The sequence below is a fragment of the Narcine bancroftii genome, chromosome 5, assembly GCF_036971445.1.
Source record: "Narcine bancroftii isolate sNarBan1 chromosome 5, sNarBan1.hap1, whole genome shotgun sequence".
Taxonomy (NCBI): domain Eukaryota; kingdom Metazoa; phylum Chordata; class Chondrichthyes; order Torpediniformes; family Narcinidae; genus Narcine; species Narcine bancroftii.
The window spans coordinates 85082996-85104457 of NC_091473.1; the positions used below are offsets into that span (position 1 = coordinate 85082996).

Below are 21462 nucleotides of genomic sequence, written 5' to 3' on the forward strand. Positions count from 1 at the left end.
AAGGCCTTCTGGCGGTGTAAAACAACCAGGTACGAGTAGTGGAAGTTAGTGCCTATGTGCTTGTGTCTGTGTGGCAGGGAATATTCACAGTGCCTCAGGCTCCGCTCTGACAGTTCTGCTTCTATAACCTTATACAGTACAATTCTTATTATCTGAAATGGTCAGTACGGGCCTATGTTGGATGAATGTTTTTTTATATATAACTAGTCATTTTTTAAAAACAGCCCAGTAGCAACAGCAAATCACTTGTAACAGTGTTTAAACAATAACAATCAACAAGGAAAGGCTTTTTAAGTATTAATATAATGTTAATTCTCGCCAAAAAAATTGCTGGCCACTGCCAATCACCGAGACGTACCTAACTCGGCTATCGATCACCAAGACAAGCCCAACCGCCGCTGCCAATCCCCGACACGAACCCCTGCTGATCCCTGGGGAGGATTCCCGGGCTGGTGGAACACTCACTGACGTGTTGGCGGGCTCTTGTCTCCCCAGTCACCAGAGCTCATGACACCAGAGTCCCGACTCCGAATCCTCCCCTTGGTCTATCACACGTGCACTGGGGAAGTAGGCTGAGGGGAGGATTCAGAGTCAGTGTACGGTGTGCTGAGGAGGGAGGGAAGAGTAAAGGAGCGGAGTGGAGAGAATGGCACTGAGCCCAAGTCCCATTCCCACCTGGGAGCCCAATGTCCCAACTCCTGCCTGGGAGGCCAAAGATTTGCTGCTGCTGGGAGACTTCTCTCCTTGATGACAACTGCTTATGGCTGGGAGACAGTGACACACAGTTTGAGAGGGAGAGTTGGAGAGAAAAGTCAATCGGAGTCGGTAAAGAAGAAATGGAAAGAGAAAGTGAATTTATTTTCAAACCTGTGAGGGCAGTTAGGCTCCAAAAAAAATTCGGATAAATAAAGGATTTTGGATTTGTTTACAATATCCTCATTTATCCAAAATTTTAAAAAATTTGGATAAATGAGGATTTTGGAGAATCTGATTTCGGATAATCGGAGTTGTACTGTAAATCCTTATTCCTCACCAATTTTTTATTGCTGATACATATGGAATGTTTTTGCTAATGTGTGATGTAAAAATTATGAGTACAGTTCCATGAAACACTTTTCTCTTTTTAATGTACAGAATAATCGCTGGAGGTTTTGAGGTTTTAGATCTTGAGCACTTAGGAGCGCTGCAATCCCATCCCAGTTAATACAGCTTCATATTGCTCTTCAAGGTTACAAATGGGAAAAACTCTGCTCAGTTCTGTGGAATGCACAGCACGATCGACAAGTTGATTGGACCCCGTCCTGTGCCTGTGTGTTAGTTGGGGGGGGGGAGAAGAGAGAGAGAGAGAGAGAGAGAGAGTGGATGGAGGCACACCCTGATTGTTTCCCCCAGGAAGTCACCACCACCTTGACTGGGTGGCCGGCCTGATCTCATTGTTCACAGTGCACTGGCCCTCGTTTCCATGGTTTTGGACTGCTGCTGTTGGAAAGGCTGTGCATTTTCCTTTATTTATTTTGGTGTCACAGCCATTTTCGTGTCACTGGGTTATTATCAGGGTCTTGGGGGGGGGGGGGGGGCAGCCCATGATCATGGACCTCTGCTGCTGGACAGAATAGGGCTAGTACTCGCATTTGGGCTGTTTAACGTTGCCCCCGGACTTTTTGCGTGTCTTTGTCATGGATTTGTCGGCTGTTCTCTGGGTTTCTTTGGCCACATGGAGTCTAACTGGGTCAGCCTGTGGTGTTGCTTGGCCTGTTTTGGAAACGGGTTAAAGCAGCTCTCATTTTCAGTGGTCAGGCTTGGTGTGAGGGCTGCTGTCAGACCTGTGCTGAACTCAGTTCAGCTTTCAGCTAGGGAGACAGAAACCAGAGTGTCAGTGCTCTGAAACAGCTCTAAGGAGCGGCAGTGGTACCACTTGCAGGAAGCAGGGAACTGGTCCGTCCTGATGATTCCTGAGCACCACCACGAAGGGGTGGCCACTCTGGCCTCTCATGCCAGAGGGCATCTGACCCTTATGACCAGCCTTCTGCCCCGCTTGGCTGTCGGATCTGAGCAGCCGAAACTGGCTGCTCGCTCACTCACTGGCCATTCTGAATGAGGCAGCAAGTGTATTTGAGTGAAGTTGAATCTCAAAAGCCATTTGCATCAATGTAATATGTTTATTTTTATGATCAGTATTTAGAAAACCTTCCATTGAAAAACAACACGAAAAGTATTTTTTGTTAAGTGTACAGATGTTAACATTTCAACAATAAGTATTTGACAATTAATCTGATTGTGATTTTGTGTTTATGAAGATCATAATATCTAAAGCTCTTGACAGCTGTGAAATGTCACAGTACAGTCAGTTGCCTGTATGTAATGTGTCACTTGTGAAGTCATTGCTGGAGGCGGGGCCCCCCTTAAAATCTCGAGTGGCAGAATTTCCTGCAAATAATGGTGCAGTGTGAAACACTGTGGCGTTCAGCTTGCCTTGCAATTTTTCCCATTCCCTAGGTGGGTCGGTAGTGCGAAAGGTATTGGTGCCCCCCATTCCAGGCCATATGCAGCTGGTCAGCACACTTTCCACCACACATCTGTAAAAGTTGTTTGCCAATGTTTTTGATGTCATACCAAACCTCCACAAATTCCTGAAGAGTTTGACGAGCTTTTGTCATGATGTCATTAGAATGCTGTGTCCAGGAAAGACCCTCCAAGATAGTGACTCCCAGAAATTTAAATTTGCTCCCTTCTTCACCTTTGTTTCTCATTGGGAATTGCAAAAGTGGAACTTGGAATGAAAAGAGGAAGGTTTAAAAAGCACCGGGAAAGGTAGGTGCTTCTCCATTGGCTAATTAGCTATAGCCAATAAAGAGAAGGGAAGTTCAAGTGGAGCAGTCATCAAGTGAGTGAGCCAAAGGCAATTGGGACAGTAGAGACAGCTGGTAGAGGGTTTGTGTGGAAGGATAGACAGATCGGGCAAAATTGCAGCCACGAGGATGAGTATATTTTAAAGAAACAAATATAGGGCTAAAGGTGGCAGGAATGATGTTGTGGCAATCACAGAGTCTTGGGTAAAGGATGGATACATGACATTGTAGACAACCCTGAGATTAATTTTCCTATGGACCAGGCAGAATTTCTATTTATTGATAGTGCAAAAAATGTACTCAAGAAAACATGTATACAAAAGAGAGAAATGTAAAGAAGGTGGAAGAGCAAACAAACTGCAAAACAGAAAATAAATATTCAATAATAAATAATGTGCAAAGTAAGAGACCTTAAATGAGTCTCTGATTGAGTTTGTTATTGAGGAGTCTGATGGCAGAGGGGTAGCAACTGTTCTGAACCTGGTGATACAAGTTTTGTGGCACCTATACCATGTTCCTGATGGCAGCAGCAAGACTGAGTGGTGTAGATCCTTGATGATTGATGCTGCAATTGATGGCAATGTTCCATGTAGATTTGCTCAATGGTGGGGAGAGTTTTGCCTGTGTCCATGACTTCTTGCAGAGCTTTCCTCTCAGAGCTATTGGTGCCCAGGGGTGCAGTGCTAATTTTTTTAGGTGCCAGAGCTGACAAATTCCTATATCCTCTCTCATATATATGAATAGGGCTTAATGTCCAGCACTAAACCAAGATGAAAGAAATATGTGAATTCCAGAGCTCCACAGAAGTATAGTGATAGTTATTTACAAGATTATAGCCTATCACTACATTTCAGTGTTTAACTGGTACAATAAAACATATAACATCTAATTTAATAATATGACAAAGTATTGCTTGGTTCCACTCACTAATTATCTGCATAGGTTTGGTAGATTAATTCCATTGAGGAAAGGATTGTCTAATTCCCAAAATGTGTCATGTCTCTGGCCCTTGCTTTCTCAGGTCTCTCGCTTGTTTCGATCTTTAAAATGCCATCTCTCTTTCTGTATGTACCTTGAGTTTGTCCTATCTCTCCTCATCATGATTTTATCTCTCTCTCTATCTGACTGTCCTGGTCATTCTTTCTCTCTGTGGGGATTGCTTCTTGGAACTCTGTTTCATTTTGTTCCTTCCTCTTGCTTTCCTGGTCATTCTTTCTTCCTCCAGCCAAATCCTCAAGTCACAACTCTCATTGTTCCTATTCATTGTCTCTCACTTTATTTCCTGCATCTCTTGTATCTATCAAGGCTGAGTCTCCCTACAACCTGGATATGTCCATCCCTCTCACTATGACATCCCTTTGAAGCCTGTTTGAAATGTGGATACCAAGCCCTGTCGGAATAAGATGTAGAAGATGTCCGTGATTATGTTGGCCTTAGTCTGCACAGGTTTTCAGAAGTCAGCTGGGTACTCTGTCCAGACCAGATGCTTTTGTTGGATTAACTCTCTTAAAGGGAGCCTGTACTTCATCTTCAGATACTGACTGTAGAGGATCATCAGAGAACATGGGGGTGCATAGTGGTTCTTCCTTGTGAAATTTTGTGTAGAAAGCATTGAGCTCATCTGAGAGTGAAGCTTTGCTGTCTCCTATTGCATTGGTTTTATAGCAGGCTACGTCATTTAGTCCCTGCCACTGCTGTCGGGTATCCTTCGTTGTTTTCATTCTCATTTAGAATCCCCACTTTGCCTGGGAGATGGCTTTCCCTTGGTCGTACATGAAAGTGAAAGTTTTACTCTTGTCATGTCCACACTCTCTGCGTAATATGTATCATACTTCCCAGTAAAAGGAAGCTAATGCACAACAAAACTGTGTGCAAAATTAATTTGCCTGTGCCTTCCATTCTTCAAAAATGCGATGAAGTGTCTTCAACAGTAAATTAGAACCACATTTCAAATGCCTTTTTCTCTCCTGACGAAAGCTGATAACATCTGCATTTTGCAAATAGCTCTGATGCTTTATTTAAATGTTTTGCTTAACAGCCTTGGCATTTAGCTGAGGTTAATTGCGTATGCCTTCACAATGGCTTCCCTCTTGCCTTGAAGTAGGGTTCAGACATGAAGCATTGATTGACTGCTTCTACCCATGGATACTCTCTGACCTGAGTTCCTCCAGCAATTCTATGTCTGCTAAAAAAAATTCCACTGTTCAATGCAATGAAAATACTCAGGTTTACAATAATTAAATGGTTTTCTTCGAGTTAATTTGTGTTCTCCTGTATGATTTGCTTTGTACCAAAATAAATTTATTTGAAGTAATTGATAATGTTGTGCTTTGTATCAGAACCTCCACGAGTCACCGTATATCCCACGAACCAGACCTTCACAGAAGGGAAGGAGGTACAAATCAGATGCACTGCCACAGGTTACCCCCGTCCACATATAGTCTGGACTCATAATGACATGTTTCTAATGGGAACAAGCAGGTATGGATTGTTGTAATGCTTTTAATTATGTGTGCCATCAGTTAAACATAAACACCAGACCCAGCCAGTGAGTTATTTAGTATTGGGACAAGGTCTTGTCCCGATCTCTGGTGAGAGCTCATTGACTAGTATGTTAATATTAAACAGTAAATGCAAATAACACTCAACAGGTCTGGTAGCATCTATGGAAAGAGGATCAGAGACAATTTTTCAAATTGAAATTGAGGGGGTAAGGTGGGAAGAAAGGAATAAGACAAGGCAAATATCTCTGAGGGGACAAGGCCTGGATTGATGAAGTAAATTGTTGAAAAGATTATTGAAGATCCATTACCAAGAGAGAGAAAACAAACAAAGAACCTGATAAAAGCTCTGAAATGCAGGTCAGAGCTGTAAGAAATGTAAAGCAGATCAGGCAGTATCAGTGGAGAAAAACGAATGAGTTAATATGGATAACTAGTAGTAGAAATGGCCAATGCTGAGACACAGAAACTGTTGCCAGAATTTTTTTTTTCCTCAGACTTTCTGTATTTGTAGTTTTTAAACACATTACACCTCTGCTCCTGCCACGTATATACAGTTAAAAATGCTTTAGAAATAGTTATTCAGTATGTATCCTTTGTGATTTGCTGAACAACCATTTTCTTTTGAGAGAATCTTTTTACAGATCCAATTAAGTTTCTTTCAAGGAAATGGTAGTGGGGCATTTTGATTCATCTTGGTTCCTGACCAAGCTAATATTTGTTATGATTTTGTTGTGCTTGACCAAGACTGAGCCAGTGGTGCAATTCACCTGTATATGTGAAGGTACGAAAGAGTCCAATTCAATCCATTCTTTAATTCCACAACCCTCTCAGTGCCACTGACAACTAATTCACAGCCCCTCTCCCTGCTTCCTATCACAGATAGAAATAGCCTTCTTGCAGTCAATATCCAGGATATACATAAGTGGAACCAGATGGTATGGATCAGCACCAATGTTCGAACATACTATAGAAAGTTAAGATGGAGAATATTTTAAATATTAAGATGTAATTATTTCTTCCATGGTTTTGGAAGAATTATTTGTGGCTAAACTATTATAAAACAAGAGCCAAAAAGAGGGACCATATCAGCCCTATTCTTGCCTCCCTTCCCTGGTTGCCATTATGAATCAGAATAGATTTTAAAGTTCTCCAGTTTGTTGACAAAAGCCATTAATGGACTAGCCCCCTCCTGCATCACCCATCTCCTAATGCCCTACTCCATTTCAAAACCCCTCAAATCAGCCAATTTAGGGTGCTTGGTTGTTCTGCACTCAAATCGCAAACTCGGGAGATTGCACCTTTACTATTACAGCCCCCAAACTATGGAACAATGTTCCTCCCTCGATCTTTTAAATTGAGACTGAAGTTATATTTTTACTTGCAAGCATTTTGAAGTGATTGTCGATTGTTTCTATGTTATATGTACAATTCTAAATGGGTACCTTACTGCAGTTTAAATAGCTGCTTAAGTTAAGATGTAATTTATGATCTATACAGAACTTTGGTCAATGTGAGCTGTTTTAAATGTGCTATATAAATAAAATGAACTAAACTAAAATGTCACAGCATAGACATGTCTAACATCTTTCACTACCTTGTGTTTTAAAGGCACGTGCTAAGCAAAAGTGGCAGTTTAATTATTAGGCACACTTCTCAGAAGGATTCTGGAATTTATACCTGCCTGAGCAGTAACTCTGCAGGGACAGACAGACAAGTGTCTATCCTCACCTATATAGGTCAGTGCAGCAATCTTTTTATTTATGTGTGTCATTCTTTAAAGAATCATAAAGTAAACTTTGTTCCGATGCTGACAGCAAGGAGCCAAACCTGAAGGGAATATGAGACTGTAAGAATGAATGCGAGGATGCTATTCTGTAGAATTACAGATGAATTGAAATGTTAGAACCAGACTGTTAGAACCATAGAACCAGAGAACACTACAGCACAGAAGCTGAAATATTATCCTGCCTAGACCCATCGACCAGCACCCAGACATGGCCCTCCATATCTTTCCCATCCTTGTGGCTGTCCAAATTTCTCTTAGATACCAAAATCAAATCATCGACCACCACTTCCTCTCAAAGCTTGTTGAACATGCTCAGAGTGAAGAGTCCCTGCTAACATTTCATGTTTTACCCTTAATCCATGACTTCTAGTTCTTGATTCATCCAACCTCAGTGGAAAAAGCTTGCTTGTATTTACCTGATCTATACCTCTCATAATTTTATAAACCTCTATCAAATTTCCCCTCATTCTCCAGCAGTCTAGGGAATAAAGTCCTAACCTATTCAACCTTTCCCTATAACTCAGCTCCTCTTGTCTCAACAACATCCTTGTAAATTTTCTCTGCACTCTTTCAATATTATTGCTGTCATTGTTGTAGGTAGGTGACCAAAATTGCACACAGTACTCCACATTTGGCCCCATCACGGTCTTGCACAACTTCCACATAACATCGCAACTCCTGTCCTCAATATTAAGATTTATGAAGGCCAACATTTCTAAAGCCCTTTTTTACAACCTTTTACAACTGGTCCTGACCGCTGACTCATCGGAGCTCCCGACGACACGGCTGTCGACCCGAACACTGGCCGCCAACACAATGAAATTCCTACTAGCATTGAACCAGTCCGCCTACCTGCAGGAGATCCTGACGGTGATGCCTGCTGACTCTCAGTTGAGCCCCGGCTGCTCTCGGGCTGGAATTCCCAGAAGCCCAAGGTCCCTGCTCTGATCCCAGCCCAGTAGCATCAGCATAATACTTGTACAGTATCAGCGGTTAAAACAACATCAAAGAAGAAGAGAAGGTTTTTCAAGCATGAAGTAAAGTTTAATTCTTACCTTGAATACACGAGAGCGCCGTTGGATTCAAAATGGCACTAACAGCATGTCAGAGTCCCACTTGAGCATGGCAGGTTAAAAAAAAATCAACTTTTTTTCAACTTGTGATGTTATGTTGCCGCCACAATTTTCGTGGTTAACTGGTAATTTTGGTAAAGTGGCTTTTGGATAATTGGAAACCAACTGTAATAGTTTATCACTAACAGCTATGCTAACTGGTGTTTTGAAGTTTCACATCTGAATGAAAAACTATTGTTTTAAATCTGGCTACAGAAACTTAAGTCCAGATAACTGGTATCCTGCCCATGAGCCTGTGCTACCCAAATACACCCAATTAACCAAATCATTATTTGAGTAAAAACCTATCAACTCTGGTATTCTGGTAAAATATTTAAAGTTATTAGGTGAGATTTTCCTTTCAATGGTGATTAATTATGCCAGGGCAGAGCAACTCTGATCAATTTGATTGTTTCAAAGTTTCAATGAGAAAATATAATTTCTGGATTCTTGCACTCATTTTAAATGAAAATGTAGTTTATACATTTTTATTGAATTAAAATGAGTGTGTTTCAGTCAAATTATTCAAATTATTGTGAACAGCCTGTGTGATTGGCAAATTAATTGGGGATCTCATGCCTATTAAAATAAGGCAAAAGTAAATGCAGATCCAAGCCAGAAAAAAAGTTTGACAGAGGTTGTTATGAAAAAATAGTTATAATTTTAGTTTCTGAAACCTATTCCACAAGAAGTAGTAATTTGTCATTTTTCTTCTCTACAGAGGCTCCAAAGGTTACTGTTGTCCAAAAGGAAGTCCTCATTGGTCTTGGGGACACTGCAGTTCTGGAATGCAGAACCACTGGTGTTCCAGAGCCAGAAGTCACATGGTTCAAAGGTGAGAGAGCCAGCCGGATTGAAATCTCCCATACTTCAGAAAAACTAGCTTGCAGAAATGCTATTAGCTGCTTGTCTGCTGGTAGAAATATTGTTATGTGACAGACAACATTGTGCAATAATCATTTATCCATTGTCACCAAGAACTTTGAGATTGTTGACCAGCTTCAAATTCTTTCAGTTGTATGTCTACTTGCTTCAGACTCGTTTTTTTCAGATCTAATGTGTTGGACATTTATGGGGTCAGGTGAAAAACTTTGGAGTATTGTTTTGAGTGCATGGAAAAGTGTGAAATCTGTGTTGTAAAAACCAATTCAAATTTTTTCAGCATGTGTTTCTTTCAAGCAATTATTTGATGGAATAAAAACAATAGCCATCGACTATAGAGTCATACAACATACCAACAATGAGTCCATGTCAACAATCCAACAACCATCTACATTGATATTAATTAATTTAGATATTGTAGTCTCTTTATACTAGGGTCAACATGCAAATTGGGCTTATTTTTCATTCAGTGTTCACTTTGCAAGAATAACCCTCAGGTTTCCAATTACTTAGCATTTTAATTCTCTGCATAACATCCACTCTTCTTGACATCTACAATATTGTGTTGGAGATCAATGACAGCTTGACAAATAGCACTTGATCCTTTGAGGAATCACAATATCTTTGTAAAATCTGCATTGATTTAATCATTTCCTACCAGGACATTTGTTAAGAATTTTTGTTTGGAGAAGCTATTGATGGCTGCTCCTCTTCCACCTCTCCTGTTATTATCCTGCCTTGGCCGTAAACACGTAACCAACCATGCTCTCCACCCTATCATGGACCCTCTCCACCTTCGCCTCAATAGCTGCTAAAATTGAACAAATCTGTGACATTCCTGTCAGGCCATCAATTCTTCCCAGAATATTTTTGCCTTTATTTCAGAATGCAGACTTGCATTCCAAATGTTTGGTTTCCTAACTTTCTTGCATGATTGGAATTAGACAGGAAAGTATGATTGCTGCCTGCGTGCCATGACATATCTGCATATCATCATTTGAAGTTTCACATCTGAATGAAAAACTGTTGTTTTAAATCTGGCTACAGAAACTTAAGTCCAGATAACTGGTATCCTGCCCATGAGCCTGTGCTACCCAAATACACCCAATTAACCAAATCATTATTTGAGTAAAAACCTACCAACTCTGGTATTCTGGTAAAATATTTAAAGTTATTAGGTGAGATTTTCCTTTCAATGGTGATTAATTATGCCAGGGCAGAGCAACTCTGAGCAATTTGTTTGTTTCAAAGCTATTGTCGATCCATCTGAAAAATGTGACGTAGCCTGGGCAATATGAATTGTTGTCTCAATTACCACACCAATGTGCACCATACTCAGCAAAGTACATTTAGCATTATGGTGTGAATGGGACAAGTTTGACGAGACATGGCAAAATGAAAGGGTGTTCAGAACATTACGTGCTGACTCCGGACTATGACTTAACCATTTAAGTCATTTGCTTAGTTAGTAATCTTTTTTTTAAAATTTTTTTTAAATTTTTTATTTTTCACACTATAAATCACATTAGCCATGATATACACTTTTTCTTTTTCACACATATACAGTGACTTTTTCTCCCCCCCCCCCCTCCTCCCAGGCCACCCCCCCACCCCCCCTCTCATCCATTTTAGGTATACAATCTAGGTTGCATTAAACCAGTCAGACAATGTTGTCATTCAACAAAAATACACCAGAAATTCTACTGAGTCCATTCTTTTCTTTCCTTCTCCTTCCATCAACTTAGGTAATGTTTGTCCCCGGTAGGTTTTCGCTATTGTATTTAACGTAAGGCTCCCATATTTGTTCAAATATTTCAATATTATTTCTTAAACTATATGTTATTTTTTCTAATGGAATACATTTATTCATTTCTATATACCATTGTTGTATTTTCAAATTATCTTCCAATTTCCAGGTTGACATAATACATTTTTTTGCTACGGCTAGAGCTATCTTAACAAATCTTTTTTGTGCATCCTCCAAATCAATTCCAAATTCTTTGTTTTTTATGTTACTTAGGAGAAAGATCTCTGGATTCTTTGGTATATTGTTTTCTGTTATTTTATTTAATATCTGATTGAGATCATCCCAAAATTTTTCTACTCTCTCACATGTCCAGATTGCATGAATTGTTGTTCCCATTTCTTTTTTACATCGAAAACATCTATCAGATACTGTTGGGTCCCATTTATTTAACTTTTGCGGTGTAATGTATAGTCTGTGTAACCAATTATATTGTATCATACGTAGCCTCGTATTTATTGTATTTCTCATCGTTCCAGAACATAATTTCTCCCATGTTTCCTTTTTTATCTTTATATTTAAATCTTGTTCCCATTTTTGTTTAGTTTTACCATTTGTTTCCTCATTCTCCTTTTCTTGCAGTTTAATATACATATTTGTTATAAATCTTTTGATTAACATTGTATCTGTAATCACATATTCAAGGTTACTTCCCTCTGGTAAACTCAAATTGCTTCCTAATTTATCCTTCAAGTAGGATCTCAGTTGGTAATATGCCAGCGCTGTATCTCCAGTTATATTGTACTTATCTCTCATTTGTTCAAAGGATAAGAATCTACTTCCTGAAAAACAATTTTCTATTCTTTTAATCCCTTTTTTTTCCCATTCTCTAAAGGAAAGGTTATCTATTGTAAAAGGGAGTAGCTTATTTTGCGTCAATATTAGTTTTGGTAATTGATAATTTGTTTTGTTTCTTTCTACATGAATCTTCTTCCAAATATTGAGGAGATGATGTAGTACTGGAGAAGTTCTATGTTGTACCAATTTTTCGTCCCATTTATATAATATGTGTTCAGGTATCTTTTCCCCTATTTTATCTAATTCTAATCTCGTCCAGTCAGGTTTTTCCCTTGTTTGATAAAAATCTGATAGGTATCTTAATTGTGTGGCTCTATAATAATTTTTGAAGTTTGGCAATTGTAAGCCTCCTTGTTTATACCATTCTGTTAATTTATCTAGTGCTATCCTCGGTTTTCCCCCTCTCCATAAAAAATTCCTTATTATTTTCTTTAACTCTTTGAAGAATTTTTCTGTCAGTTGTATTGGCAATGCCTGAAATAAGTATAATATCCTTGGAAAAATGTTCATTTTAATACAGTTTATCCTTCCTATCAGTGTTAGTGGTAGATCTTTCCAATGCTCTAAATCGTCCTGTAATTTTTTCATTAGTGGATTGTAATTGAGTTTATATAATTGGCCTAGATTTTTGTTTATTTGTACACCTAGGTATCTTATTGCCTGCATTTGCCATCTGAATGGATATTCCTTCTTAAATTTTGAGAAATCCGCATTATTCATAGGCATTCCTTCACTTTTATTTACGTTTATCTTGTAACCCGACACTTCTCCATATTCCTTCAATTTCTTATATAATTCTTTTATTGATAGTTCTGGTTCTGTTAAGTACACTATAACATCTTCCGCAAATAGACTGATTTTATATTCCCTGTCTTTTATTTTTATTCCTTTTATATTATTATCTATTCTTATCAATTCTGCTAGTGGTTCTAGAGCTAGTGCAAACAATAAAGGTGTTGACCTGCTTAAGTTAAATTGCTTTGATACATGTCCATTTACTGTCACTTTCGCTAACGGTCCCTTATATAATGCTTTAATCCAATTAATATACTTCTCCGGTAGACTGAATTTTTGCAATACTTTGAACAAATAATTCCATTCTACTCTGTCGAAGGCCTTCTCTGCGTCTAAAGCAACTGCTACTGTAGGTGCTTTATTTCCTTCTACTGCATGAATTAAGTTAATAAATTTACAAATATTGTCTGTTGTGCGTCTTTTTTTGATAAATCCAGTTTGGTCTAAATTTACCATTTTCGGTACCTGTTCTGCTAATCTGTTTGCTAATAGTTTAGCTATTATCTTATAATCTGTGTTTAGCAAAGATATTGGTCTATATGACGCTGGTGAGAGTGGATCTTTCCCTTGTTTTAGTATTACTGTAATTATTGCTGTTTTACATGAATCTGGTAAGCTTTGTGTTTCATCAATCTGGTTGATTACATCCAGGAGGGGCGGTATTAATAAGTCTTTAAATGTTTTGTAGAATTTTATTGGAAATCCATCCTCTCCTGGTGTCTTATTATTTGGTAATTTTTTTATTATCTCTTGTATTTCTACTGTTCCAAATGGTTCTGTTAATTTATTTTGTTCCTCTATTTGTAGTTTTGGTAGTTCAATTTTAGTCAAAAATTCATCTATTTTCCCTTCTTTCCCTTCGTTTTCAGTTCGGTATAATTGTTCATAGAATTCTCTAAAGTTTTCCTTAATTTCTTTTGGATTATATGTAATTTGTTTGTCTTTTTTCCTTGATGCCAATACCATTTTCTTAGCTTGTTCTGTTTTAAGCTGCCATGCTAGGATTTTGTGCGTTTTTTCACCTAGTTCATAATATTTCTGTTTTGTCTTCATTATATTCTTCTCTACCTTATATGTTTGTAATGTTTCATATTTTATTTTTTTATCCGCCAATTCTCTTCTTTTAGTTGTATCTTCCTTCATTGCTAATTTTTTTTCTATGTTTACTATTTCCCTTTCCAGCTGCTCTGTTTCCTGATTATAGTCCTTCTTCATCTTGGTTACATAACTTATTATTTGCCCTCTAATGAATGCTTTCATTGCGTCCCATAGTATAAACTTATCTTCCACTGATTCCGTATTTACTTCAAAATACATTTTTAATTGTTTTTCAATAATTTCTCTAAAATCCTGTCTTTTAAGTAGCATGGGGTTTAATCTCCATCTATACATTCTTGGAGAGATGTCCTCTAGCTTTACTGTCAATATTAAGGGTGAATGGTCCGATAGCATTCTCGCTTTATATTCTGTTTTTCTTACTCTATCCTGCATACTAGCTGATAACAAAAATATGTCTATTCTTGAGTATGTTTTATGTCTAGCCGAGTAGTATGAGTATTCCTTTTCTTTTGGGTTTTGTTTCCTCCATATATCCAAAAGTTTCATTTCTTACATTGATTTAATTATAAATTTGGTTACTTTGTTTTTCCTGTTAATTTTTTTCCCCGTTTTATCCATATTTGGATCCAAATTCAGGTTGAAATCCCCTCCTATTAGTATGTTCCCTTGCGTATTAGCTACCTTCAAAAAGATATCTTGCATAAACTTTTGATCTTCTTCGTTAGGTGAATATACATTAAGTAGATTCCAAAACTCCGAATATATCTGACATTTTATCATAACATATCTCCCTGCTGGATCTATTATTTCCTCTTCTATTTTAAATGGCACATTTTTACTAATTAATATAGCCACTCCTCTTGCTTTTGAATTATACGATGCTGCTGTTACATGTCCTACCCAATCTCTCTTTAATTTCTTGTGCTCCAATTCAGTTAAGTGTGTTTCTTGGGCGAATGCTATATCAATTTTTTCCTTTTTCAGTAAATTTAGTAGTTTCTTCCTTTTAATTTGGTTATGTATTCCATTAATATTTAAAGTCATATAGTTCAGCGTAGCCATTTTATATTTTGTTTATCTTCTCTTTCTGTTTTTCCATCATTACCTTTCCTCCTTTTCCATTTCTGTTTTCTTATTTTCAACTCTTTATAAGACAACATTCCTACAACATCCAACATTTTCCTTATTCTCCTATTTATATCTTCTTTATCCCCAATCTCCCCTTCCCCTCCTGAGTTGTCCTTTATCCCTTGTCGGACAACCACATCTCCCCTCTCCATTTGGGTTTGCGAATCCACTCGCAAGCGTCAACTGATTTTGCAGTGACCGCTATTTCCCCCCACCCAGCCCCCCCCCAGAAAAGATTTCACTTTTCATATGTAACAAAGGTCACTCTTTTAATTCCCTCCTTATTCTCTCTATTCCATTACCTTCCCTTATTAATTCTTGTCTATACCATCTATATTTTCCTCTAAGTACAGATGCATTCACGTATTCACATTGTCTCTATTCACTCTTATACCTCTTTACCCGCATACATATCAATCGTGATCATTTTTACTCTCATTACCCATCTTCATCCCTCAGTCTATTTTTGTCTTTACCCACATACATATCAATCGTGATAATTTTTACTCTCATTACCCATCTTCATCCTTCAGTCTATTTTTGTAATTGTTCTGCAAATTTTCGTGCTCCTTCTGGATCCGAGAATAGTCTGTTTTGTTGTCCTGGAATAAATATTTTCAATACCGCTGGATGCTTTAGTATAAATTTGTATCCTTTCTTCCATAAAATCGCCTTTGCTGTATTGAACTCTTTTCTCTTCTTTAGGAGTTCAAAACTTATATCTGGATAAATGAAGATTTTTTGCCCTTTATACTCCAGTGGTTTGTTGCCCTCTCTTACTTTTTCCATTGTCTTCTCCAGTACCTTTTCTCTTGTAGTATATCTTAGGAATTTTACTACAATAGATCTTGGTTTTTTTTGTGGTTGTGGTTTAGAGGCCAATGCTCTATGTGCCCTTTCTATTTCCATTTCTTGCTGTAGTTCTGGACATCCTAGGGTCTTAGGGATCCAATCTTTTATAAACTCCCTCATATTCTTGCCTTCTTCATCTTCCTTAAGGCCCACTATCTTTATGTTATTTCTTCTGTTATAATTTTCCATTATATCTATTTTTTGAGCTAGTAGTTCCTGTGTCTCTTTAGTTTTTTTATTAGATTCCTCCAATTTCTTTTTTAAGTCTTCTACCTCCATTTCTGCTGCTACTGCCCGCTCTTCCATCTTGTCCATTTTCTTTCCCATTTCTGTTAAGGTCATATCTATTTTATTCATTTTCTCTTCTGTGTTGTTTATTCTTCTTCTTAAATCATTAAATTCCTGTGTTTGCCATTCTTTAAATGACTCCATGTATCCTCTAACAAGAGAAAGTATATCCTTTATCTTGCCTTTCCCTTCTTCTTCTATTTCACTGTACTCTTCCTCTTCTTCTTCCTCTGGGTTGGCCATCTGTTGTTTCTTTGTTGCCCTTTTCTTCTCTTCTTTCTTGTTTCCATTGTCTTCTGTGGTCTCTTCTTGCTGCAGGTGTTCTGCAGCTGTCGTTGCCGGCTGTGGAGATCGACTCCCCAGCTGGTCCCCCCTCCCGTCGGTATGTTTTTTTTCATGCGCGGTTGCGCACTTTTACTCGGCTCAGCGAGCCATTTTTGTAGTCCTATTTCTACCGACCTGAGGAAGCGGGCTTCTCTCTCCACAGCGGGCCTCTTCGGACAGGTAAGGCCTTCTCCTTCTTCCTCTGTTGTCTTCTCTTCTTCTCTTCTTACCGTTGATTTTGTTTTTTCTTTTTTTGTCGCCATCTTCTTTCCACCTTTATACTCACTTTTCTTTAACTTTTATTTCTGTGCCTTTGTATTTTCTCTTGTTTTTCCCGACTTTTCTGGAGAGGGCTGGAGTTCACCGTCCGGCCACTACTCCATCCAGTGACTCCTCGCTTAGTTAGTAATCTTGAGTAAAAAGAATTAGAAATTCTTCTAGGACTGTCAGCATCCATGTTTCATTCACAATAGCTTGTATTTTAGCCATTTGGCAAATCATGGACTAAAATATTTATGATTTGATTGCAATACATCTTAAAACTACTAATTATTTCAAATATAAAATAAACTAAAAATTGAATAATTTTTATGAAAATGAGACATTTTCAAAATGGAATAGTGCTTTTGGTTAGATTTTTAAAGAGAAACCATTCAACCTTGTTGAAAGGAACATGTATATTTCTGGTGTTTGTGTTATCTACATCAGCTCAGGGTGAATTCAAGAGTTGAACTGTGTAATTGACATGTTTTTAGCCTTCTATATTTCTACATGTCTGAATTTGAGAGAGTAAATGTACTGGCTGGATTTATGAATGTGGAGTGGGAAGTGCATTAAAGAGAGGGTTAGAAGAAAACCTGCAGAAAAAAAAAACTGCTTATGGAATACTTATAAGCTAATTGGGTGAAGCACTGCTTATTGTTAAAGATGACATGGTTTAGCACTGTTTTGTGTTAGATTTCATTGCAGTTTTGGAATGTGCTAAACTGGAAAAGATCTTTCTGATCCTTTCAGCTGGCTCCAGAGTTCAAAGGGAGAATTTACAGATGATCTTATTGTGTCCTTTTGGTTGATATTCCTACAATTTCCTCTCAACTTTAACATTATTACTGGCCTGTACATTTACCTCAACTTTACTAAACTTCAGTCTAAGCTTTTTTGCTTCTTATTTAATGTTTTTCATTCCATTGGGAGAGCATCATCTATTGACACTAATATTTTGAGTTCTGTCACAAGAAGAGATTAGCAGATGGACAGAAAAAAAATCTCCAAGTACCATTTTAAAAAAAAGTAACATATCTTCCTAGTGAGATAGCTCATTACTTCTAAATGTCTTACTAGCATGGTCTCAAACAAATTTTAGACATGCATTATGATATACCATATATACGTGTGTAAAAGTCTATCTCATGTGAAGGTTGGCGCCATATTTTTGGCCAAATAAATCTTGTATTTCCCATGTATCTTGTAAAAGTCAACCCTAGTCTCCCACCCTGCAGGCTGGAACTTCCGACGCCTTGGTCTCCCATTAGACCTCCCAACATGTCTAATATGAATTCTCACCTCGGCCCCAGCCACCCACCCATCGGACCTTCCATCACGTCCAACTCGAACTCTTATCTTGGCCCCAGTTCCCCACCCAATGGAACGCCCCACGCCTCTGACAATGCAGATACTGACAGCAGCCCTGGCCTCCCCTGGGATAGGCTGTGTCTTTTGACTTGTAGACACTATTATTACGCTAATTCATTGTATTTTTGTTTATTCGTTTAGAGATTATTTGTAGTTCTGCCAAATTTTGGATTCTCATGTGAATTTCAGCCCCTCAGGAGTAGCATCCATGTAATCGTCAATCCCTTAAATTTAACATCAAAAAATAGACTTTGACTCAAGTATAAAATATATGATAAAAGTCATGATTTTGGGGATACTTCATTTGTCACTTTACTGTGCCTTTGGTTAAAAAGTCGCTAGTTGTCAATAGTATTTAAATAATAGTTCATATTTCCTATAAGTTTTGGTTTCATGATCTTGTCTCCCTGGTGATGCTATATTGCAAAACTTGGCACTGCTTTTAGCTGAATGACCAGAGACAGGTGAAAATTCAGAATGATTGCAAGAGCCACACTTTTCCAGTGTGGAAGTCATTAGTCAATTTGTCAGCAAGAATAAAAAAGAGAGCTGGAACTCACAAGATCGTCTATTACAATGAAGATTTTGATGGGAGAAAGCAACATTATTTAACTTGTTTCTCTCCTCTCAGATTTAAGTCTTGTCACTTTTATGTTCTGCCAACTTGCACATCACACATCATCTCCAGATGATCTCACCGATAGTGAAGTTTTGCTCTGTTGTTTGTAACTAACCATCAGGGGTGGTGAGGGATTAATAATAGAAATGCTGAATACACCTGAGTGCACAGTTCCTCCAGGTTGTTTTGCAGATATTAATACCCAATATGTTGTAAGCTGTAGGTCTAAACTTGTCATCTGTCCCCTCATGGTGAATTGGACTAATGAGTCAAAACGCTGTTGTATATTCCCATGTGGGTGCTTCTGAAGAATCATACTTCTGTCCAATAAAAGCCTCTCTACCCAGGAATAGCTTGATTGGAACCCAAGCTCAACACATTCCTCTTTCTACAGCTATGTGTATATATAAAAACAGGAATGTCCATAATGTTTGGGACAAAGATGCCGTTTTCCATTATATCCTTTATTATGGAGGGCACTGTATATGGGCTCATTAAAAATGTGCACTCATTATATCACAAACACTGATTAAATTTTCTTTGGTTTGCAGGCAGAAATTTTCTGCAATAACTACCTTTCATTATTCTTTCCAAATTTTCAGTTAACCCGTTGCTTTCTTTAATGATCCATTTTGAGAAAAAGATTCTGTAAAAGTGAAAGACAGTTAGATTTCTGCTTCTCCTGGTGATTTTGACAGAATTGTGTAGCAATTGGATGCAAATATACCATCATTGGTCATTTCTGTACAATAATGATGTTAATTTGTCAGAAATTAGCGTCAGAGTTATGCATCTTTATCTTGCTATCTTTTTCCACTGCAGTCGACAGACTGCTTTAGCTGTTATGATTGCCAAGCAATTTACTGATTTTTTTTTCCCCAATCACATACATTTCTGACAGGACCAATGAGAGGCATGTTAACTTTGCAATAGTTGCATTTTATTTGTAGATTGAGAAAAGAATGTCCGTGTGGCATTCCAATTAGAACGTATAAAATGCTCATGACACAGTTCTGTCATCATGTCCAAAAATTAAGGAGGAAGATGAGAAGCAGGATCTCCAGGGTGGTAATCTCAGGATTACTGCCTGTGCCACGTGCTAGTAAAGGCAAAAATAATGGGATCGGGCAGATAAATGCTTGGCTGACAAACTAGTGCAAGGGGCAGGGCTTCAGATTCATAGATCATTGGGATCTCTTTTGGGGAAGCTATGACCAATACAAAAAGGATGGGTTACTCCTGAATCCAAAAGGAGCTAATATCCTGGTGGGTAGTGTAAGGTAAAACATCATGAGATGGGAATGTGTAGGGAGTTACCCTGTACAGGGCAGTAACAAGAAGGGGAGGTGTCCTTGTACTCCTGTTAGGTAAAACATCATGAGATGGGACCGGAGAAGGAGTCACCCAGTACTAAGGAGTAACAGAATGCATCCTTGTACTTACAAGATAAGAGAGACATTGATGGATTGAGAGGCAGGAAGCTAGCAGGGAAAGGATAGCAACAGTTTTAGTCATTGGACAAGTAATGATATGATGATGTTCTAAGCATGTATCCAAGGGTATAAAAAATCACCATTTTGCTGATAACGGCAGAATGCATTCTCCGACTAACATGGTTAGTTGCAAGTGTTACAATCCGGTAATAAAGAACAAAGAACCCTGATTTCGACTCAGTCTGGTGTTTGTCTCACTCATTCATGAACAATGCAGACCTAACAGTAGGTTAAAAATAGCTGTTTGGGAGGGTTTAAACTAATTTGACAGAGGGATGGGAACCAGAGTACAAGGGCTGCAGAAGGGGGGAAACAGCAGTAAAGTGATGATAGTGTCCAGCAAGGATGACATGCAGGTGTCGAGACTAAATATTAATAAGAATGATGACAGAGACACAGTAGATTAAAAAACTGGTCTCAAGATATTATACTTGAATGCATGCAGCATTAAAAACAAGGATGATATTCTTGCTGTAGAGCTACATGTTGGACGATACTGTGCTGTGGCCAATAATGAGTCATGGCTAAAGGATGGATGTCATTGGAGCTGAATGTCTCGGGATACATGGTGTATCACAAGGATAGGGAGCGAGGTAGAGGGAGTGGTGTGGCTCTTCTGGTATGCAACAATATTAAATCATTGGAAGGAAGGGACCTAGGATCAGAAGGGAAAGTTTAGAAATGGTAAAGGTAAAAGTATTCTAATGGCATTTATATACAAGCCCCAAATAACTGCCGGGAAGTGGATTACAAAGTACGATTGGAAATAGAAAAGGCGTGTTAAAAGGACAGTGTTATGATAATTATGGGGAATTTTAACAAGAAAGTAGATTGGCAAATTCAGGTCGGTATGGGACCACAGGAGAGGGAGTTTGTGGAGGGCCTTCGCTACGGGATGGCTTTTTGGGGCAGTTTGTTGATGAGCCCACCAGGGGGATGGCTGTTCTATATTGGGTGTTGTGATTTGAACCAGGGGTGATAGAGAGCTTAAGGTAAAGGGACCCTTAAGAGGGAGTGATCACAATATGATTGAGTTTACTCTGAAATTTGAAACAGAAAGGCTAGAGCTTGATGTGTTGATATTTCGGTGGAGAAAAGGAAATTACAGTTTCATGAGAGAGGAACTGGCCAAAATCAATTGGAAAAGCACACTAATGGGGAAGACATTCCCCATGGTTGGAGTTTATGCACAAAATGAGGAAAGTGCAGGACAGGCACATACCAGCAAAAAATGTGAATGGAAAATTGAGACAATTGTTCAAGCCAAAGTAAAAGCAAAAAGAGAGGGCAGACAAGCAAAAATAGAGGACTGGGAAACTTCTAAAAACATGAAGAAGACAACTAAGAAGGTGATTAGGAAGGAAAAGATGAATTATGAAAAGAGGTTAGCAAATAAAAATACTCGATCCTTTTTAAATATATAAAGAACAAAAGAGTGACCAAAGTAGATATAGGACAATAGAAAATGACGCTGGAGAAATTGTAATGGGAGACGAGGAGATGGCAGAAGAACTGAATGAATATTTTGGATCAGTAT

The 21462-nt window shown here is 38.2% G+C and overlaps 1 protein-coding gene across 1 annotated transcript in view; it reads left to right on the plus strand.

The window, feature by feature from the left end:
* The window catches only part of hmcn1 (hemicentin 1), a 538964-nt gene that overhangs the window by 162867 nt on the left and 354635 nt on the right, over positions 1-21462 (plus strand). Inside the window, exons 12-14 of the mRNA XM_069942357.1 lie at positions 5189-5330; positions 6962-7089; positions 8973-9086. Of these exons, the coding sequence (XP_069798458.1) occupies positions 5189-5330; positions 6962-7089; positions 8973-9086 (384 nt within the window). The remainder of the gene's footprint in view (positions 1-5188; positions 5331-6961; positions 7090-8972; positions 9087-21462) is intronic.